Below are 23,183 nucleotides of genomic sequence, written 5' to 3' on the forward strand. Positions count from 1 at the left end.
TGTGCACTTTTCTGGGAAGGTCTTACCCGATTCTCAAAGGGAATATATTCTTCAACATTTTATCCAAAAACAGTTACGAACCACGGCTATGAAAAATGACCTATGGATTTCTTCCCAACATTCTTGAATATCCGTATGAAACCACTTCCCCAGAGCCTGCTGCTCGAAGCAGCTCTAAGCAGAAGGCTGGAAAACACCCAGACTGGGTGGGAGCCGCCCTGGAAGGTCTTGGGGCCGGCTGTGCAGCTGCCTGCAGAGCCCTTTAAACTCAAGTGCCATCTCCAGCCTCGATGGGCAGTTCTTGTCCTCCCAGCCTGGGGCTGCTGTGCACCGGCGGCCTTTATGTCTCCCGGCTGCGCTCTTGCCCTTGCCCTTCACCGCTGCTCCAGCCACTGAGAGCAGCCACACAGCGTTCCCCTTTCAGGTGGTTTAGGAAAGGCCTGTTCTCCAAGCTGTACTTGGGGAATATCTCCAGACTTGGGATTAGGAACCATAGCACTGAGACTTACGACAAGCTCGCAAAACAAAATGAGGCTTTTCTCTGTGGTCCAGGGAGGCTCCGGACCCGGAAGTCACTTGACTTTGTTTTGCCTTGCTCTCCCACGGCGGCAGAAGCACTTTGTGAACCAGAAAGGGAAGCTTTGTTCTCTGGTAGTCACTGAGAAATGCCTTTCCTGAATGGTTACTGTGGATGTAAACAGCTCTACAGAAAAAAACAGAACAAAACAAAACCCAAACCTCTAAGACATAGACAGCAGCTATTTCTGTTCTAATCTGATGGACAAGCATTTATTGAGTACCTACTGTGTGCTGATAGAATTGCTGGAGCACTGGGGGCAGCAGGTCCAGGAAGAGCCATTGCATGGTGATAGGGGCTGGAGAGAATCCACAAGCCAGAGCTGTGGGTCCCAGAAGAACGCAATTAATTCAGCCGGTGTGTGTGTGTGTGTGTGCGTGCGTGCGTGTGTGCGTGCAGGGTGTTGGGGGCCTCACGGAGCGGAGGCAGGAGGTTGTTAAAGGAAGGAGGTAGCCTCCTGTGTTCTCTTTTGACCCTTTTCATTATGTGAGCACGCATTTTACCTTCTGGTGATTAGTATGCACATAATATTTCATGCTGCCTGTTTTTCATTTAGCATTCCTTTACCGATTTCCACTTAGCCACGAGGCCAAAGTATTTATCATTTTAAAAAGCCACGTAGCATTTTTGCCTTATTGATGTACCCTCGCTGCTTGGCCATCGTCTCATTTGTTGGGAGTAACGGAGTTTTTCCGCAATTAGGCATCTGCAGAATCAGCTCTCCCCTCCCCCTAACTTATTTCCTTCGGGGCATACTGCTGGGTCAAAGTTATGAATGGTTTTATGCCTTTCCTACTGAATGTTCTTTTCTTTTTATTAGGGAAATTTTCAGACATGTACAGAAAAGAGAGGCTGTGATGATGAACTCACACATATTAGCAAGTTTGGATAGCTGTCAACTCATAGCCGACTCAGTTCATCTACACCGCCCTCCCCCACCCCATCTCCTTTCCTGGATTGTTTTGCAGTGAACCCCAGACATCATATAATTGCATCTATAAATACCTAAGTGTGTGTTTCTAAAGGATAAGGAACCTTTTAAAAGTATACTCATAGCTTCATTATCCCATCTAAAAAAATTAACCAAAATTCCTAACGTAAAATATCCAGTCATCAGGTGAAAGATTAAGATTCCCCAATACTTTTTCTTTTTTTTTTTTTAATTTTTTTTTAACGTTCATTTACTTTTGAGACACAGAGAGACAGAGCATGAACGGGGGAGGGTCAGAGAGAGGGAGACACAGAATCTGAAACAAGCTCCAGGCTCTGAGCTGTCAGCACAGAGCCCGACGCGGGGCTCGAACTCACGAACCGTGAGATCATGACCTGAGCCGAAGTCGGACGCTTAACTGACTGAGCCACGCGGGCGCCCCTCCCCAATGCTTTCTGTGACCATTTTCAGGAGGCCAAATGGCTGTTTGCACCGGTGTGTACAGGAGGGAAGGTTTCACTTGACAAGCGGTTCGGAGGCTGGGATTGCTTTAGGGAAATGGGTGCCCTGCCCGCGGGTCCTGGCCTCAGAGAATGCGAGAGGAGAGGCCTCTCTTCAGGGCCTCTGCTACTTGTCTTGTGTGATTCGTGCTGCATGTGCTACACGGGGTGATAGGTGCTATCCACCCGTTGCTCAGGCTTCCTCGGATAAATCTGACTGCGCTGCCGTATCCACATACCAGCCTGACTTGGGTGCGATGTGCAGAAAACGTCAGGCTCATTTCTCCCTTTGGACTCCGCTCCGTTGAAGAGTGAAATATCCTCATGCTGTTTCTTCGGTGCTAAAGAAGCTAGATAGATACTATGTTTCTTTTTCTACAATAAAAATTCCTAGATGCTAGGAAAATGCCTATTCCCCATTGGATTCCCCACATGATCATCTTATTTGCATGTTTCCCTTGGCAGGCTTTGTTTGGTATTATTCAAGGTGACCCAGTTAGAGCCACTGTTTAAAGTCACGTTGTCATTAATAAGTTATACAACCTGTGTGTGATAAGTCTGTTAGCTCTGAATATTGTACAAGTAGGAATACATGCTGTGTCTGGTCTCTTCTTCATATTTAAATATGGTTACATTTAAATGTAATCTCCCTGTTTGTTCTCAATGTTGATATTCCTGATTTTTCTATGTTGATGGATAGGAGCAATTTCCCAGATGATTCAGAACCCTGTTGTATCTGTCTTTGGAATGCTAATCACATGTGTATATCATGTCCGCACCTCCCCTGTGCCAGCCCAGCTTGGTCTCTGTTTGCTCCTTCTTGACTAGCTGGGGCCCCTACTAGGTGGTGAAAAACCGAGTCATGGGACACCTGGGTGGCTCAGTCGGTTGAGCGTCTGGCTTTGACTCAGGTCATGATCTCGCAGTTCGTGAGTTTGAGCCCCACATCAAGCTCACTGCTGTTAGCATGTCAGCACAGAGCCCACTTCAGATCCTCTGTCCCCCTCTCTCTGCCCCCAACCTGCCCCTCCCCTGCTTGCACTCTCTCAAAAATAAATATTAAAATAAATAAATAAACAAATAAATAAACAAGCAAACAAACTGGTTCAGAAGAAAAAGCAAGTCATGAGTAACCCAGTCTAGCAAAAGGGGGAGTTAATAGGCTTGGTCAGGATGCAAATGCCTTTTAGATCTTAGGGTAAGAGGGCTTTTATTCTTAGGGAAAATAGTCTCTAGAGTCAATAAAAAGGTTTACTTATGTTCAGGACAGCCTTATGCCTGGTGCCTGGCTTTTTTTTTTTTTTTTTTTTTTTTAATGTTTATTTATTTTTGAGACAGAGAGAGACAGAGCATGAATGGGGGAGGGTCAGAGAGAGGAAGACACAGAATCCAAAGCAGGCTCCAGGCTCTGAGCTGTCAGCACAGAGCCAGACCCAGATGCGGGGCTCGAACTCACGGATCATGTGATCATGACCTGAGCCGAAGTCAGACACTTAACTGACTGAGCCACTCAGGCGCCCCTGGTACCTGGCTATTTTTGATGGAAGAATTTAAATAACTGGATTTTAGTTTTGGTTATGAACTTGCCATTTTATTTCTCAGTCTGTTGTGGTACAATATTCCCTTTCTTTGTTTATAAAACAATAATAACAGAACTCATTAAAAATTTTTGATGTTTATTCATTTTTAGAGAGAGAGAGAGAGCACAAGCTAGGAAGGGGCAGAGAGAGAGGGAGACAGGGAATCTGAAGCAGGCTCTGTGCTGTCCGTCAAAACCTGATACGGGGCTCAAACTCATGAACCATGAGATCATGACCTGAGCCGAAATCAAGGGTTGGACACTTAACCGACTGAGCCACACAGGCGTCCCTGATGACAGAAACACGTTTTAAAAGTTATGTCTCTATGCCAAATGCTTCAAGATACTGATTATTTTCACTTTTTTCTATTTCTCTCCCAGGCCTTATATCCGGTGCATCTTTTTTTTTGTTTGTTTTAAACAGTTTTGTGTCTTGTTTGCTTTATGCCATCATAAAATGCTTCTATGTGATTTTAATAATGGCTGTATGGTACTCAGTTGAGTTGATAAATGTACCATAATTTCCTTAGCCATCCTTTTTCGATTTCATATTTGAGTTTTGTGAGTTTTATTCTTTTTAAGCTTATTTATTTTTTTGAGAGAGAGGATGCAGGCATGTGTGCGTGAGCTAGGGAGAGGCAGAGAGAGAGAGGTAGAGAAAAATCCCAAGTAGGCTCCATGCTATCAGCGCAGAGCCCCACACGGGGCTCAGTCCTACTAACCGTGCGATCGTGACCTGAGCCGAAATGAAGAGTTAGATGCCCAACCGACTGAACCACCCAGGCGCCTCTAGTGTTGTGAATTTTAAATAATTCTATATTGAACATGTTCCTGTGTAGCCTTTTCCCCTTTTTTCAACAGCTTTGGTGAGATATAATTCCCATAGTAGGCAGTTCACCCCTTTGAAGCGTACAAGTCAGTGGTTTTTAGCATATTTGCAGAGTTGTGTAGCCGTCACCTCTATTAGTTGTGGAACAATTTTATCATCCCATACACATTAGCAGTCCGTTCCCGTCTCAACCCTAGGCAACCACTAATCTACTTTCTGTCTCCATAGATTTGCCTCTTCTGGACATTTTGTATACATGGACTCCTACAACCTGTGGTCTTTTTTTCCCATTAAAAATGTAACATGGAGCACCTGGGTGGCTCAGTCATTTAAGCGCCTGGGTCTTGATTTTTGTCTCAAGTCATGATCTCATGGTTGTGAGATCGAGCCCGCTTCAGGCTCTGCACTGGTGTGGTGCCTGCTTGAGATTCTCTCTCTCTCCACCCCCCCCCCCCGTCTGCCCCACCCCTATGTGCATCGAGTACGTTAAGTGCATTAAGTGTACATTATTGTACAACCATTTCTACCATCCATTTCCAGAACTTTCTCACCTTCCCAAACTGAAACACTATATCCATTCAACACTAACTCCCCATTAACCTCCCGGCTGCTCCTGGCAGCCACCCTTCTGCTTTCTGAGTCTGTGAATTTGACTATTCTAGATACCTCACGTAAGTGCAATCATACAGTATTTGTCCTTTTTTTTTTTTTTTTTTTTTTTAATGTTTATTTTTGAGAGAGAGAGAGCAGGCGAGCAGGGGAGGAGCAGAGAGAGGAGACAGAGGATCTGAAGCAGGCTCCACGGTATCAGCTTAGAGCCCAATGTGGGGCTCGAACCCACAGACTGTGAGAACATGACCTGAGCTGAAGTCAGGCATGTAACCGACCGAGCCACAGTGTGTGTCCTTTTATGTTTTGCTTCTTTCACTCGGCATAATGTTCTCTAAGTTCATCCATGTTGAAACACATATCAGAATTTCGTTCCTTTGTATTGCCAAATATTATTCCATTGTATGGATATGCCGTATTTTGTTTATCTCTTTCTCACTCAGTAGACGTTTGGGCAGTTTCAACTTTTTGGCTGTTACATTAATGCTGTCATGAACATTCATGTACAGGTTTTTGTGTGGACATACGTTTTCATGTCTCTTGGGTGTGTATGCCTATGAGGAGAATTGCTGGGGTGGGTGGCTTTTTTCTTTGAGATGTTTCTTTAAGTGGAGTCCTAAAGAGAGTATTGGGTCAAAGGATTAGAATCCTTTACAGCATACCCCTTGATAGCTATTGTCCAAGTTGTTTTTCCAAAGAGTTCTTAAACGTATGCTACCTTCAAGACCCGGATGTTCTGGTTTCACATCAACCTTCCTAGCAGTGCGTGTTATTCTTTTAACAGTGTGTTAATTTAAGAGTAAGAATTTAACTTTATTGTTTTACCGGGGCTGTTTTTTTATTAGCCGCTATGCCTCCCAAGACAAGGCCCCCAGATGGTAAGACTAGCTTATAGTTGAGCCTTACTCTGCTGGGTTGCCTTTGACTGCTCCCCACAAATGCCTTTGACTGCAGGGAGAGTGTTTCTCTTTACCTAGTTCTGAAGGACAGCGCTTTGCAGGAGTTAGTCAAAGCACTCTGGCTTTACTGAGCACAGCAGGAGTGAGCCCGGGGGAACTTTGGGGAGTCTTTCTCCCAGCTTGGGCTTGGAATTTTGTAATCGCTCTTTGAGGCAGAAAGGAGACCTTCCTTTTTAGTTTGGTTCAGGATGATGCCTGTGGTCTCTGGCTGGTCTAGTAGGCCGATTGGTGCCTGGCCAACAGAGTGCAGCCCTGTCACGGTCCCTCTAGGAGGGACTTAGGGTGGCCTCCTCAGCCTCTGCCTTGAAGACTGTTACCCCCGCCTCTGCCCTCTGCACGCCAATTCGGTCTTCCCCCAGGTCCAGGCCGCGGAAGGCGTGTGTTAAGAATTGTAGTTCATATTCCCCACACTCTCCCTGTGTGCTGGGTTCCCCATCTGGTGTTTTGTATCAGTCACTCTAACCTTCACGACCACTCCGCTGAGGCGTAGCAACTCTTTGGCCCCCTTTCATGGCAGACCGAACTGTAGTTCAGAGAGTTTAAGACCTGTGCCCAGGGTCGAATGACCCAGGACTGACGCCTACAACACCAAATTCACAGCCATGCCCTTGACCAAATGCCCTTCCTGTCTCCGCTTTTCCACGGAGCCGGTCTGGTAACCTGCCCCTGCTTCCTGCCGGCAGTCTCTGCGCTCCAGTACAGCCCCCACGCTGCTACCGGAGGGGTCTGTGTCAAACGCAAATATTCTTGTCACTGGGGTTAGAAAGGCCCGTCCGTTGCCTCCTGCGGAAAGCGCACACTCCTTACAGAAAATGAAAGGGCTCTCCCAGCTGGCCTCCTGTCACTGCTTCCCTTCACCACAGCCCGGCGTTTCCGTCCTCACATCTCTGCTCGCTGGTGCTGCGGGTGAGGACCCTTCCTCCTCCTCCAGATTCCTGCCGTTTCGTTTCACAGGCCCTTCCTCCCCTCTCTCCAGCGTGATTAACTATTCCCCCAGTCATCTGTTGCCCATCAGTCTTCCTATTTTCCTCCCTCCCGCACACTCCTGTTGGAACACTCCCCACATTCTGTACTGGCTGCTTATTTGCAAGTCTCCTGCCTGGTGACCTCCTTAAGGGCAGGGGCTCCTTCTTGCTTATTTTTCTGTCCCACTCCAGCACAGTGCCTGGCGGGGGGAGGGCTCTAGAGCCAGTTAAAGTTTTTGGATTAAACTGAGAAGCCTGAGGGTGGCCTTGCATGTTCCCGCTCCCCGCGGGCTGGCATTCAGTCTCCTCGAGGACGTAGGCCTCCATGATCAGGAGTCGCTGAGCACGGGCAGCGCACAGGGAGTGAAATTTGCAGGCGCGCCCGTCTGCTCTCAGGGTGCACGGCCCCTTGAGAGGCACTCTGGGGAAGAAGGAATCAGCAGCATATCTGCTCTGCTTTAAGGCAGCTCTAACCTTAGCACCAGCTCCCCGGGGACCTTTTATCTTTCCCGTGGCCTACTGGCCCACCTGCCTGGCTGTTAGGAGAGCAAACTGCTGGGCTGGCTGGGCTGGGCCCAGCCCACTACCACACCCTCCTCCTGGCCCGGGCCTGGCCCTGGCCCTGGCCCCTGCAGAGACCTCTCCTCCCCCCAGTTGCCCACTGCCACCCCGGCCCTCAATCCGTGTCTTCCCCCAGCTCCTCTCTCGCACACTCGTTTACTCCACACATAAAATATTCCAGTAAGTACAAAGAAGAGAACACATCAAACCAGTGGCTCTGCTTCTAGAGAACACACCCCGAATGCATTTTAAAATCTGTGGATCCCTCTCAAGGGAATTCCAGTTAAAAAAGAACTTGGATCAGCAGCCCCGGGCCTGTGTGGCTAACAAGCTTCTATTTTCTGTTGTTTGGCTGGCCTGAAGGACTCCTTTGTTTGGGGAGTGGGAGCATGTGGTGTCCTAATTAGGCCAGGGCGTGGAATTGTGGCTCAGACAGAGCTGCCCTTTGGAATTGAGCTCTCCAGACAGGAGAAGAAGTTCGGGATGTTGTGGGTCTGTCCATCTTTAAAGAAAACAGATCAAAAAGAAGGGAAAGCTAAACGCAGTGTGGTATTCTGGATTGGATTGTGGACAGAAAGGGGCATGAGTGGAAAACTGGAGAAATCCAAGTCTGGTCTGAAGTTTCGTTAATAGTACTGTGGCAGTGGTAATTTGTAGTTTTGATAAATGGACAGTGGTTATGTAAGAGGTTAATATTCGCAGAAACCAAGAGAAGGGCATATAGGGACTGTTTGTATAATCTCTGCAACTTTTCAGGAAAGATAAGATTATTCCCATGTTAAAAGTTTATTTAAAAATTTAAAAAAGAAGGGAAAAAACGCATCCAGCAGCTAATTGGACTTGACCTTTCTTTTATCAGCACTCTGTTTTACATTTCAGACCCCAGGAGTCTTTTAAGCCCTCATCTGTGTGGTCAGGAGGGTTCCTGCATCCAGGAGTTCCTGAGGCCACAGGCTTTTCTTTGCCCCACCGTCCTCTGTTTGGGGATGAGTCTGAGTCCAAGTCCAAGATGCGGTCTACCAGGAAGACCTGGGTCATGACAGTGCTGCTACCTGCCAGCTATGCACTGTTGGACTAGTCACCAATCTGGGCTTGATGATACTCTTCACCTGTTAGAATGGGGCTACCCTGCCTGGAGGGGGAGGGGAGGGTTAAATAAGGTAACACAAGTGAAGAACCTGGCCCAAATAGAATGTTGTGCCTGGTAGACTTTGGATTTCTTTATTTTTTTCTTTTCTTTTCTTTTCTTTTCTTTTCTTTTCTTTTCTTTTCTTTTCTTTTCTTTTCTTTCTTTTTTTTTTTTTTTTTTTTTTTTTTTTGGTGATAGAAATGAGAGCTGGTTTCCTTGAAGACTTGAGAGCAGTATTTCAGTGCTAGCTTTGAGGGCAAGAAGCTGTCATTGGGAACCTAGCAGCAACATTGTACCCCCCCCCCCCATATCTCCCTCCCCATGCCCCATTTCTAGAAGTCCAGGAAATGTGATACCTCTTTTGAGTAACTCATGGGGAATCTTCTTATTGGATGGCCTCTCACACCTCTTGGAGTTTTAACATTTGGATTCCTCAGGAAATTGTGCCGTGGCTATTTCTTTACCTTGCTGATGGGCCATGCTGTTTGGGGGCTTCCTTCTGGAACAGGAGCCCCTTGTGGCTTCTGGGCATGGAGCTCTCCTGGTTCAGAAACTCAGAAAACAGGAAGGCTGGAGATCCTTGTATGATCCTAGGGCACTGAATCTGCTGGGCACAGCCTGTGGATAGCTATTTACCTGTAGGTGGCAGTGGTGACACAGGAATGCTGAAGGAAGGGGCGCCCAGGGGAATGTTAGCAGAATCCCTTTCACAGAAGCTGCAGTAATAATGAAAGCTGGGGTGCCTGGGTGGCTCAGTCAGTTGAGTGTCTGACTTCGGCTCCGGTCATGATCTCGCGGTTCATGAGTTTGAGCCCCACATCAGGCATACTGCTATCAGTTCAGAGCCCGCTTCACATCCTCTGTCTCCCTCTCTCTCTCTCTGCCCCTCCCTGTGCTCGCTCTCTTTCTCTCTCTTTTTCTGTGTCTCAAAAATAAACATTTAGGGGCGCCTGGGTGGCGCAGTCGGTTAAGCGTCCGACTTCAGCCAGGTCACGATCTCGCGGTCCGTGAGTTCGAGCCCCGCGTCAGGCTCTGGGCTGATGGCTCAGAGCCTGGAGCCTGTTTCCGATTCTGTGTCTCCCTCTCTCTCTGCCCCTCCCCTGTTCATGCTCTGTCTCTCTCTGTCCCAAAAATAAATAAATGTTGGAAAAAAAATTAAAAAAAAATAAAATAAAATAAACATTAAAAAAAATAATAAAAGCAATAGCCATTATCACGGCTTGTGGAGGAATGAAAGTCTGTATCCTAGGCTCTGTCCAGTGCTTTGTATGTGTTGTTTAGTCTCACAACAACTGTTGTGAGAAGTGCTGTTATTGGTATAGCACTTTATCGATGACAGAGAGGCTTGGACAGGTCAAATTACTGCCCTGGGGTCACACAGTAAATGGCAGAACTAGGATTCACCAAAGTCTGAGTTCAGACCCCCTGTTCACTCTCCACTCTCCACTTTCCACTACGATGGCCCATTTCTCCTGATTCAGAGTCCAAAGGGAGAACACAGAAACAGCTGGGAACCTAGTTCCACTTTTGCCAGACTGCCCAGGGCCTATCACCCAGCGGCCTTGGAAGGGTTTACAGTAATCATCTTACTTCTAAAAGGCCCTCATCAGCATAAGGTTGGGCCTTCCTGAGGAACTGAAGATGCCCTGCCTTCATGCAGCTTCGGGTTTAGCTATGGAGCCAAGAATATATTTATGGCTCATCAAGCCAGTGCGATTGGAAGACACTCTTAGAATACTAGCATTAGAATGGTTTTGGAAGCTCATCCTTGCATAGACTATGCCTTCAAGTGCTGGGAAGCTCCTCTCAGGGCATCACTTGGGGATGGTATGAAAGGAGACTCTGGAAAGGTTATGGGATTGGAGCGACTTAGCTGGTGTGAAGGCTTTACAACCAGGGAAGTCTAAGGTGATTTCTTCACGACTGGAGGCAGAGATACAAGGCCCCTTGGATTGCAGAGTCCTCTGGATTCTGGTGTACTTCTTGCTTTTACACCCTCCCCGGCCCCGCCCAGCAGATAACCTACTTTTCCGTGCAGTGAGTACTCAGATGGGTCTTCTCTTCAGCTTTGTTTGTTCTTACAGCATATGATCAGGTTTTGTAAAAGTGTGTGTTAGCCCAAGAATGCCCATTTTCACCAGCTTCTCTTCACCAAGGTACTGGAAGTGCTAGCCAGAGCAGTTAGGGAGGAAAAAAAAATAAAAAGCTTCCAAGTGGGAAAGGAAGTAAAATTATCTCTGTTTGCAGATGACATGACCTTGTATGTAGAAAAAAAGCCCTAAAGACTTCATGGGGAAAAAAACACAACAAAAAACAACTAATAAACAGATTCAGCCAAATGGAAGGGTACAAAATCAACACTCAAGAATCAGCTGTTCTATACAATGAACAATCTAAAAAGGAAATTCAGAAAATCCATTTATAATAACATCAACAGGAATAAAATCCTTAGGAATTCTCAAAGAGGCAAAATCTTGTACACAAAAACTACAGAACATTGTTAACAGAAATTAAAGAAAACATAAATACATGGAAAGACATCCCATATTCATGGATAGAAGACTTAGTATTTTTAAGATGATAATTCTACCTAAAATGAGCTACAGATTCAATATGGCCCCAATCAAATTCCACCAACATTTTTTGCAGGAATAGAAAAATCCATCCTAAAATTCTTATGGAATCTCAAGGGATTCCAAATAATTAAAACAACCTTGAGAAGGAAAGGCATTTGGAGGACTCACACTTCCTGATTCCAAAACTCACTGTCGTCAGAACAGTGAACAATGTGGTACTGGCATAAGGACAGACCTAGACCAATGGAATAGAATAGAGAGCCCAGAAATTAACCCTCTCACACGGTCAATTGATTTTTGACGAGGGTGCCAAGACCTTTCAGTAGAGAAAGGACAGTCTTTTCAACAGATGGTGCTGGGAAAACTGGATATCCACTGACACAAGACTGAAGTTGGACCTTTACCTTATTCCATAGGAAAATTCAAATATGTCAAAGATATAAGCATAGAGGTAAAACTATAAAAGTCTTAGAAGAAAACACAGGGAAATAGCTTCATGACATTGGATTTAGCAATGATTTCTTGGCTATCACACCAAAAGCATAGGCAACAAAAGAAAAAAGTAGGTGAATTGGACTTAATCAAAATTAGGAACTTTGGGGCATCAAAGGACATTTTCAAGAGAGTGAAAAGACAGCCTGTAATGCCTTGGTGGCTCTATTGGTTAATCCAGTTTTGGCTCAGGTCATGATCTCACAGTCCTTGAGTTCGAGCCCCACATCAGGCTCTTGTGCTGACAGCTCAGAGCCTAGAGCCTGCTTCAGATTGTATCTCCCTCTGTCTTTGCCCCTCCCCAACTTGTGCTCTATTTCTCTCTCAAAAATAAATAAATGTTAAAAAAAAAAAAAAAAGAAAAGAAAAGACAGCCTATAGAATGGAAGACACTATTTGAAAAATATACATCTGATAAAGGATTAATATCCAGAATATGTAAAGAGCTTATGCAACTCACCGAGATGACATGACATTATGTGTAGAAAACCCTAAAGATTTCGTGAAGAAAGAAAGAAAAAAAAACTTTCAGAACCCATAAACAGATTTAGCAAAACTGCCTAACTCAAAAATTGGCTCAAATAGACATTCATCCAAAGAAGCTATACAAATGGCCGATAAACATGTGAAAAGGTGCTTAACATCACTAAGTCACTAGAAAGTGCAAATCAGAACCATGATGAGACATAAAATAACAGGTGTTGGCGAGGACGTGGAGAAGTTGGAACCCTTGTCCCTTGCTGGTGGGAATGTAAAATGATGCAGCCTCTGTGGAACACAATTTGGCAGTTCTTAAAACATTAAACATAGAATTACCATATGATCCGTAATTCCACTTCCGGGTATATACCCCAGAGAATAGAAAGAAGGGACTCAAACGGCTGTCTGCACACCCGTGTTCTTAGCAGCATTCACAGTAGGCAAAAGGTGGGAGCAACCCATGTGTCTATCCACAGGCAAAGAGATAAAGTGGGGTATATTCATGCAACAGAATATTACTCAGCCTTAAAAAGGAATGAAATTCTGATAACCTGCTACAATGCAGAATAGCCTTGAGAACACTATGCCAAGTGAAATAAGCCAGACACAAAAAGAGAAACAGTGGATGCTTCCACTTCTCCGAGGTTCCTAGAGTCCTCACATTCGCGGAGAGAGAAAGCAGAATGATGCTTGCCAGGGGCGGTGGGGAGGGGAGTGAGCAGACAGTGTTGAATGGAGACAGTTTCAGTTGGGGAAGATGTTCTGTGGGTGGACGGTGGTGGTGATGGTTGCACAGCAGTGGGAAATGTACTTCATGCCGCTGATCTGCACACTTTCAAAAGGCTAAAACGGTGAATTTGATGTTCTGTGTGTTTTACCACAATAATAAAAAAAAACCCACTATTACCAAAAAAGAAGAAAAAGGACACATCGGCCAACATACTGTCAGAATGGGGTGGGCGGCGAGGAGCGTGAGGGTCAGAGATCACGCCGGCCTGTTGGCTCACTTGTCAGGAAAGCTAACGCCCAGAGAAGAAACGGAAGTAAGTAGTCACGGGAGCTCAGCATCCACAGAGGCCGAGCCAGGATCACTTGACTCCTTGTCCTCCTGTGGGCCAGGAGCTTCGTGAGGGCGGACTCTAGGCTGTGTTGCCTTCCCCTGTGTCCCCAGTGTCCAGCATTGGTAGCTGTATAGTACATTTGTGGCGGCTGGATGACTCTGTTGGCTCTCCTTCCCCTGAGTTAGTGTTCTCAGCCCTGGCTGTATGATGAGCCACCTGGGGGGGAGCTGTTAAAACATGTCAGTACCTGGCTTTGTTCCCGAAAGGTTCGGATCTGAAGGTGTGGACTGGGACCACGGCAGGAATATTTGTAAAAAGCTTCTGGGTAATTCTAACCTGCAGCCAAGTTTGGGAAGCACTGTCCTACCTCCTGCCCTCCTTGGAGCTCTCTCGCTGGGGTGTGTGAGAGAGGCGTGGTCGCTTCCTCCGGCCGTCACACGGTCACTGGCTGGTTCTTTCTGGTTTATCTTGTCAACATTTGTGTTCTGCTTAAAGAAGCTGCTCTTGTCTGTCACAGTGTGTGCGCAGGGTGCCATTAATTTCCTCCCGGCTCCTTGGCACCAGGGCACAGGTATCGAAGCCACCCAGAGGGCTGTGGTTGTCCTCTTACAGCTCAGACTGGACTGTACCTTAACCGACTGCCTGTCTGACTCTCCAGAGGCCTCTCCCATTGTACTGACCTCTGAAGGTAGGGTCTTCGTCATCTGCAAGTGCAGTGCATGGCACGACTCGGGCTCTGCCAATCTGGAGCGAAGGGCACGGGCACCGTGGGGCTTTATTTTGCCTTAAAGTTACAGAGAAAGCTGCCTCACAATAGTCTACAGACTGACCAGACATACTTTGTATACCTTCTTCTTGTCCTGTTACCTTCCTTTAGAGGGGTGCAAGAGGAGCAGGGACAGCTGTCATAGAAAAGGACATCCTGTAAAATAGGGATGAGTATTTGGAATTCATTCTCTTGTCTCTCCGGTGGATGGGGAGCAGCTGCAATTAACATTCACAAAGCATGTTAGGAATTTGAAGCAATAGACAATAATGGCTCTGTGTAGAATGTCAGGATTGATTTTTCTTTCCACCCGACTGGTATATGCCAACCTGCCTCACTAGCATGTAGTAATCGAGAAGGTTCATCTCCTATTATTGGTGCATATTATCAGAGGAGCTTCCTGCCCACCCCAACCCCCTTTTCTTCTTTCTCAATACCTGGCATGAAAGAACCCTGAATGACGTTCCTTTGTGCCAGTGCCTCTGGGCTGCGACCCACACTCTTGATTGTTGGGGAGGTAGATAATTTGGCTATTTTTTCTCCATTCTCACCAAAAGGATGTTGCTGAATGCAAAATGCTAAAGCCAGCCCTCTTTTGCCTTCTGGTGCTAGCTGCTCTGAAGTCACTATATTTAACATCAAAGTGTAGACAGCAGCAGCCAAGAAACCAAGCCACTGGATTGTGAGGCTCCTCCCAGCAGGACCGCCTGGGATTTCAGACTGTGGGGGTGGGGGGACAGAAATACCAAGCCTGAGAGAACACGATCTTTGCCGTCCGGGTCTAGGCTTCAGGGCATCCTGGCTCCCAGCTTCCACCTGGCTGGAGGCAGCCTTTTGTGAATGGAGAAAATGCCTTGTCAATAGCTTTAGGATAATATACTGTCTTGCACTGAAGGTTTAATGGGAGCTGTGTTTGCTTCAGCCCAGCTCTGCCCATCCCAGCCCTGCCCTGGCCTTCCCAGCCCTGCCCTGGCCTTCCCAGCCTTGCCCTGGCCTTCCCAGCCTTGCCCTGGCCTTCCCAGCCCTGCCCTGGCCTTCCCAGCCCTGCCCTGCCCTGCCCTGCCCTGCCCTGCCCAGTCCTGTCCTATCCTGCCCAGCTCTGCCCTGCCCGATCCAGTCCTGCCCAGTCCTGTTCAGCCCCGAGCAGCCCTGCTCAACCCTGCCTTGCCCAGCCCAGCTCTGTCCTGCCCTGTCCTGCCCTGCCCTGCCCTGCTCAGCCCAGACCTGGTCTGCTCTGCCCTGCTGAGCCCAGCCCTGGTCTGCCCTGCCCTGCTCAGCCCAGCCCAGCCCTGCTCAGCCCTGCCTTGCCCAGCCCAGCCCAGCCCAGCCCAGCCCTGCTCTGCCCTGCCCAGCCCTGCCCTGCCCTGCTTTGCTCATCCCAGCCCTGCCCTTCCTGCTCAGCCTTGCCCTGCCTAGACCTGCCCTACCTAGCCCTGCTCTGCCCTGCCCAGCCCCAGCGCAGCCCTGCCCTGCCTGGTCTTGCCCAGTTCAGCCCCTGGCCATTAGCATATCACCAGAGAACTCTGAAAGGTCAGCTTTTGCAGCCAGGGTCACTGGTGTTTTGATCTTTATCCGTCCCCAGGGCTGGCTGATGGGAATGACTTGCCCCATCGCTCCCTGGAGCGTTGTGTTTCTGCTGTTGCACCAGGATTTATCTTAGGTTTTGACGATTTACGTGACAAAAGAAATGAGATTGAATTTTGCTTCTTCTGGCCCGGGGACAGGACTGAGTGAGGGAGCACGCATTGAGTGGCTGCAGTTCCAGGGGCAATCAGATACAACTTTGTTCCCATTGCTGGGAATTCTTTTATGAGCAGAGAAAAATAAGAACTGATTTGAGCTCCTTTGTCAGCCCTACTTCCCTCATCTGTTTCAGCAGAGCCAAATACCCACGGTTGTATTTATGTGGCATTTCCAGCAAAATGAAAAGAAAGCAGCATTCTTTTTGGGTTGGTTCTTTATAATCAAAACGAGTATATATCTTTTAGCTTGGAAACTCAGAATCCCAGTAATTGAATAGAATGCGCTACCCGGAGGATAAGTTATCATGCCTTTGAACCCCTTTCCGGTATTATTAGAGGAAGGGAGCGGGTGAATATAAGGTTAATGGATTCTGCTGCTAAACCGAACTTGGAAATGAGGTTTCATTGATTTAATATTTCCTCTATTAGGCCTCCCAAGACAGTGTCCCTATGGTCCTACCAAAGTGCAGTCACAGACTTTCTTCCTCATGAGCGTCTGTGCCGCAGCCAGTGCTGTGACAGGGACGGATGACCAGCTCGGAGTGTCCGTTTGGCCAGCTGGCCTCTCCCCTGGCCGGCTGAGAAGGGTTGAAAGCCCGGGCCTGCGGGCAGAGTGGCTTTTTTGGGATTGGTCTCCTCTTGAGCATGTGCTCTGCTCTCATGGCCACAGACGCTCCCCTGTTGTGTGAGACCTTGGGGGGAGTCACATCTTCTGGGAGTGGACACCTTGAAGGGGAGGGCCGTTCAGAGACAGCTGAGCGTGGCAGGGAGAGCAGAGGGCCAGAGGCGCGAATCATTTCACTCACACAGTTACCGTCTCCAGGACCTGGCTGTGGCCTTCCGCCTCCGGCTGATGCCCAGTGCCAAGGGGACACGCTGCTGGGTGATTCCCAGATGCTGCCTCATGCCTGTCCCCTCTGCCTTCCTGTAGCCTCTGTACTTAGTCTTTTTCTCTAGGCTAAGCTGACCGCTGCTTTGGGCCATTCTTCCTGGGGGCCTTTCCCTATCCTTCCCACGGTGGCTGTTGTCTGTCCCCACCCTCACCCTCCAGGTAGCTCTCCTGCTGTGGCTGCTCTTTTCCACATGCAGGCGGTGGACAGGGCAGGGGAGCAGCGTCTGGGGGACCTGTCTGCCTCCAGTGAGTCTCCGACACGGGTTCTCATCCCTGCCTCTCCCTCTCCACACACACTTTTTTTCTTATGGGCACACACCAGATACTCCCTCTGTCCCTGCCAGCCTGGCACCATTGTGGACTTTGGTTAAGGGTTCCTCAGATCTTGGAGCCTTCCCAGCACCCTGCCCAGTCCGCTGCAGGCCCAGCATTTGCCTGAGACACAGAGCCGCCTCATTTATGGGCGCGCTTGCTTGTTTCAACGGGTCTTTGGGTGTTAAGGTTGATGAAGAAAGAGGGTGGAAAAGTTGGGGATGTGTCATTTTTGGCAAAAATTAAAACAATGGGGCATTTACATGCAGACTGAAGCTGTTGCACAAATGTCTTGAGCAGTAGCTATATTTTTGGAGTATATTGTCACTGCTTATAAGTACAGCCTTTGTTTGGATGTGTGAGTTCTAGTATGTTATGTAAAAACAAGTGTCACTTCCCCAGAGCTGCATCCAGTAAAACCAGGACAATTTCAGCATGTACAGAGGTCGTTTGTTTTCTTATCTGTCAGTGGAAGTGTGGGTTGTATGAAGAAAATGGTGGTGATGTTATCCCTCTCATGAACCGTACAGGTAGGATGGGGCACGTTTAGAATTTGTCTAAGCTACGACCCCAGATCCAAAGTCCAGCTTTCCTAGGGGCACCTGGGTGGCTCAGTAGGTTGAGCGCTGGACTCTTGGTTTCTGCTCAGGTCACGATCTTGTGGTTTCATGGATTCGAGCTCCGCGTCGGGCTCTGCACTGGCAGCGCAGAGCCTGCTTGGGATATTCTCTCTCTCTCTCTCTCTCTCTCTCTCTCTCTCTCTCTCTCTCTCCCCCCCTCTGTCCCTCTCTCCCCGCCCCTCCCCCACTTCTGCTGTCTCTGTCTCTCTCAAAATAAATAAACTTAAAAAAAAAAAAAAAAAAGTCCAGCTTTACCAGCAGGTGGGGCAGGATCATGCAACTTTGTAGGCTTTGGAGACAAGCACCCTGAGATTGGATGCCGGTACCCCCAGTCCCAATGATGAGATCCCAGACAAGTACCCAGCCTTTCTGAGCCTGTTTCCTTCCTTTTCAATGCGGGAGGGAATAATACCTACCTTAGGGGGTTGTGAGTGTTTTCATTTAATTTTTGAAACTTTTTTTTTTTTTCAACGTTTTTTTTTTTTTTTTGGGACAGAGAGAGACAGAGCATGAACGGGGGAGGGGCAGAGAGAGAGGGAGACACAGAATCGGAAACAGGCTCCAGGCTCTGAGCCATCAGCCCAGAGCCCGACGCGGGGCTCGAACTCCCGGACCGCGAGATCGTGACCTGGCTGAAGTCGGACGCTTAACCGACTGCGCCACCCAGGCGCCCCTAATTTTTGAAACTTTTAATTATGTCGAAATACACGTAACGTGAAGATTACCATCTTAACCATTTTTTCAAGTGTTCCGTGTGTTCACATTGTCACGCAGCCAATCTCCAGAACTTTCCATCTTGCAACACTCAGGGCCAGATCTCTCTCTGGATGCTCCCTTGTGAAAATAGCACCCTTAGAACTGCTCTGTCGGCCCAGCCCATGTGCTTGGGAGGGGGATGTGGTGGTTCTGGCCCCTTCGTGTTTCCTGCCAGGGCCCCCTGATTCTGGGAAAAATGCAAATCCGTTTTCTCTCTGACTTTACAGAAAAGGCAACAGATGGCTCCCTGCAAAGCGAAGACTGGACGTTGAACATGGAGATCTGCGACATTATCAATGAGACGGAGGAAGGGTATGTGTCCCTCCCCCACCCCCACCTCATGTGAAACTTGTCCTGGGGGCTCACCCAAAGCCTGTCAGGGCTTAAGGGCGGCAGTGTTGTACTTTTTGTTTTGCTTTTCATCTGTTTGCTTTGGCATTTAATAAACTGACACTCTGTCTTTCCTCCTGCCTCCACCCCCCCCCCCACCAGCCCACCCCCCATCAGCAGCGCTTGCCTTAGAGCAGTGACGACCTCTTTTAATAACCTGCTTTGACTCACAAGTGAAACTGAAGTTGCTTGGGTACTTGGTCCCCCGTGGTTGTCACCTCCTCCGGTCCCTCCTCCCTGGCTCTGCCTCCCCTTCCCCCCACAGTGAGGCTGTCTCTGCCCTGCTTTGCCGGGCTAGACCCGCAAGAGGGAGAGGGCCCCCAGTGTCCACAGAGGGAGGCAGGGAGTGGAAGTCCGCGTGAGGCTGTGACACAGCGTCTCTTGCCCCACAGGCCACCCCCTCCCATTCCTGTGCTGCCAGGTCGGTCCTTCTGGCTGTTTATGTCCTCTTCTAGCCAGCTGTATTCTGTTCACGCTTCTTCCCGATTTGTCTGTGTTTGGCCCTCTGTCCGCACCGTAAAAGATGGTATTTGCCGTAGCCACGCCCTCTCCAGCCCTCCCTAGAGTGATGAGGAGGACAGTCCGGACTCCGGCTTACATCTTGGCTCTGGCCCTTGCGGCCTTGCCCTGCGTAAACCGGGGCTGAACAGATACTTACTGAGTGACAGCCTCGTGCTGGGCCCCAGGGTGAGTGCCCAGGGCACAGCAGGGAGCAGGACAGACGCCCTCGAAGCCATTACGTGTTCACATTACATGGTCAGTTGGTGACAAGATTGGAGAGAAACGAAGCCGGGAGTTAGCCATTTTAAGTGGAAAAATCAAGGAGAGCCTCACTTGAGAAGGTGACATTGAAGAAAGACTTGAAGGAGATGAGGGGGTGAGGTGTGAGGATGACACTAGGGAAGAACCTTCCAGACGGAGGGGACAGCAAGCATGGCAGTCCCAGGACAAAGGGCAGGTAGTAATGTTGGAGGAATCACAAGAGGTCCCTGGGGCCAGAGCGGAGAGAGCGAGGAGGGGTGAGGTCAGACTTGTCCCCATCCAAATAGTGCGGGCACCACGGGGCTCTGGCCTTGACGTGGAGGGAGGGGATTTGAGCAGAGAGGGGCATGGTCTAATGCTCATTTTAAGGAGATCACTCTGGCTACCATGTTCAGAATGGTCTGGTCGAGCGTGGGAAGGACAGAGGGCAGAAAACGGGAAGCCAGTTAGAATAATACAATAACCCTGGTGTGGGGTGATGGTGACTTTGATCCAGAAGACCTTAGAGGAGGGAGAGAGAAACGGTCAGATTCAGAACATATTTAGAAGGTGGAGCCAGTGGAGTTTGTGAGGTGGATGGGGGCATGAGAGAAGAGCCAAGAAAACTCCACTGTTTTGGTTTTTATTAATGTTTTATTTATTTTTGAGAGACAGAGAGAGCGACAGAGGATCCTAAGTGGGCTCCACGCTGACCGCGGGGAGTCCGATGCAGTGCAGGGCTCAAACTCATGAACCATGAGATCGCGACCTGAGCCAGAGTCGGATGCTTAACTGACTAATTCACCCAGGCGCCCCCTCTCCAGTGTTTGGAACTGAGCTGCCATAAGGAGGGAGCAGGCAGAGGGGCAGAGATCAGAAGGTCGGCTAAAATCCCGCAGATCTGAGCTGCCTGCTGGGTGCAGTGCTGCTGGGTCCTTGGCACAGAGGGGTATGGAGCTGGGGGCGGCGGCCTGCGCTGGAGGTGTGAGTTTGGTGCTGGGGTCTTCCGTGAACGATGGCATATTGCTGTTCCTAAGTGGCGGTGGTCAGTTTGGTGCCTGGCACACAGCCGAGTCACGGAGAGTTGTTGGGGACTGTGCATTTCTGATACTGGAGCTACTGCGCTCCTTTCTTCCTCTTGTCTCCCACTCACGGCCTCCTTTGTCCGGTTGTCCGGCCACATTCATTGACCCCACAGGGGGAGGTACAGCCATTGCCAGGATGTCGAGATGAGTGTCCCTCAGCTGCTCTGGAGGGGCTCACCCGGTGGGGCCGGGCGGGCTGTGACCAAGGTGTGTGCCCTTTGCAGCAGACACAGAGGGGCAGGCTCCAGGCTGGACCTCAGTGGGGCGGTGAAAGCAGTGTGGCGTGTAGATCAGAGTGGCATGAAAGGGCAGTGTGCTGGGGACACGAGCGATCTGGACGAGCAGGGAAATAGTGGGGAGGGGGTGCCCCTTGGGGAGGGAGGGCTTGGCATGGCGCTTCAGGTCGGTCGGGTTGTAAAGAGCCGTATTCCTGTGTCACCCCTAGAGTCAGGCTGTAGCCTCCGGGTGCTCTACCTTTCGCCCTTTCCCTCTCGTCCCCTGACTGTCTTTTAGAAGACAAGCCTTCGCTCCCAGTGGAAGTCCTGTGAGCTTTTCCCAAAAGTGGACTGAACTCTGCGTGATAACCCGGTCCCTCTGCCACTCCGTTTGGGGCCCTCTCCCCTTGTCCTCATCCTTTAACCCCACTGATCTTTTCAATTCCTTGAACTTCCCACTTGCAGTTCTCCACAAATGTGGGCATATATGAATATCTGTTAGAGTGGAGCTTCCTCCTTCCCAGGTCTAAGAGGTGGATCACCTTCCGTTCCCAACCCCTGAGTCCCCTTCTCCCACAGTGGCCCACGCTCCTGTTCCTGAAGTTTTGAGTGAGAGCCCTGGGCCTCATGGACGCCTGGGGATTTTCTGTCTTAGCCTCTGCAATGAGGGGGAGTGTCAGATCTCTTGTGAATTGGGAGAAAAACTCTAAAAGGTCAGCTAATGGTTGGGCACCCCTTCAGCTCCTCCCTGCTTCAGGGCTTTGGTCCTGGTGTTCCTCTCCCTTTCATTGATTAGTTCTGGCACTCACTGGATCTCAGTTTGAATCTCATTTCCTTGACACCCCTCTCCTGATTTGGACAAGTGCCCTGTCTGTGATTTCACGGCACTGTGTATTATACTGCACCCCTCACCATTGAAACTTACATATTTGCCCGATGCTTGTTAGAGTGTCTGTCCCCCCGCGAACCCCCCTCGACTGTGCGCTCCATGAGGGCAGGATTCTGTTTCACTGACCATTTTATCCCAACGCTAGCACAGTATACATACACATAATTGACTCTTGACAAGCACTAGTTAAGGAAGCGAGTAAATGGATGGAGTCCCTAAGGGACTTGGTCTGATGAGGAATACAGAACATAATCCTAACACGGCGAGACCAGGGAAGCTGCATATAACTGAGAGAGACTAGAGCTGTGGCAGCTGGCTGGCCCTGGGGCTGTCAGCGCAAAGTTCTTGGAGGAGGTGACACCCAAGTGGAGTCTTACAGCAGATGAGGGCACCAGCCAGGTAAGGTGGGGGGATGGTGGGGGGTGGGGCAGGGAGGTGGCCGCCCGGGCTGGTGGACAGTGTGTGCAGCATGCCCGTAGGAAGGGGAGTGTAGCGGGAGCCTGGAGCCACCTGCCTAGGCTGGAATTCTAGGTCCTCCACTCCCTTGCTGTGCACCCCTGTGTCTCATTGTCCTCATTTATAAAGTGGGGGTGCCAGCAGTGCCTGTCCCATGGGGTGGTTACAAGGATTAAAGGAGTAAATATTTGTGAAGTGTTTGGCCGTATATGTGTCCACATCCTGCTCTACATAGGAGTTTGCTCTTTATACACGTTAAAGACTCGCATTGGCGTGATTTCTTCACTTTTCATTTGTGGTGTTATCTGGCCGGTCCTTGGTAGTGATCTCTGTGGGTTTGCTGCCCTTACCCTGTCTGCCAGTCTCTGAACACTTGCTGTGTATATGCCAGGCCCCCATGCCAAGCCCCGGATTGCACCGCTCGTGCACTCAGTCCCGCAACAACCCCAGAAGGTAGGGACAGCCTGTTTTAATGTGGAGGAAACCGAGGTCCAGAGTGGTTTGCTCACTTGCCAAAGGTCCCACAGCCCAGCTAAAAGGGACAGAGGCTGGACGGAAGTGCAGTCTTCCCCGGCTCCAGCCACCAAAGTTCTGCCCGCACGTATTTATTCAAAGCCACACCTCTGGCAGGTGGCGGTCCTGGTGGGTGCAGAGTCGGTCACCGGCCCCACAGGCCCCTCCTTGGGCTTTCCCTAATGTCCAAGGCTGAGATCCCCTCCATCCCCGGGCCTTGTGTGGCAGTCCCCCATACCCTGAATCATTCCATCGGCCATTAACCAAGAGCGCCTGACTGAATAATCTACCTGGGAATGTTTTAGACCCAGTTTACCAGGCCTCGCCCAGACCTTCCTAGTTAGGGCCCAGGTGTGTGGGTTTGAATCCCCAGGTGATTCTGATGTGCGGCTCTGAGGAGGAGCCACTGACCTGGGTCATTTTCATGACCACCTCTAGACCTTCCCTTGCTGATGGCATCTTTGTGCGCCAGCCTCTTAAGCTGGAGGGTGTGCGCAGGAATAACCACCTCCATGACTGCAGTAGACCACGATGGCAGCAGAAAGGCGGGGGGGAGGG

General features: G+C 49.3%; 1 protein-coding gene across 8 annotated transcripts in view; it reads left to right on the forward strand.

The window, feature by feature from the left end:
- The window catches only part of TOM1L2 (target of myb1 like 2 membrane trafficking protein), a 122,755-nt gene that overhangs the window by 43,343 nt on the left and 56,229 nt on the right, over positions 1 to 23,183 (forward strand). For all 8 annotated transcript variants that reach the window (XM_045487595.1, XM_045487598.1, XM_045487597.1 and 5 more), the window contains one exon: positions 18,564 to 18,648. In XM_045487595.1, coding sequence (XP_045343551.1) covers positions 18,564 to 18,648 — 85 coding nt within the window. Of the gene's footprint in view, positions 1 to 18,563; positions 18,649 to 23,183 lie in introns of those variants that run through there.

Source organism: Leopardus geoffroyi, chromosome E1 (genome assembly GCF_018350155.1).
Source record: "Leopardus geoffroyi isolate Oge1 chromosome E1, O.geoffroyi_Oge1_pat1.0, whole genome shotgun sequence".
NCBI lineage: Eukaryota > Metazoa > Chordata > Mammalia > Carnivora > Felidae > Leopardus > Leopardus geoffroyi.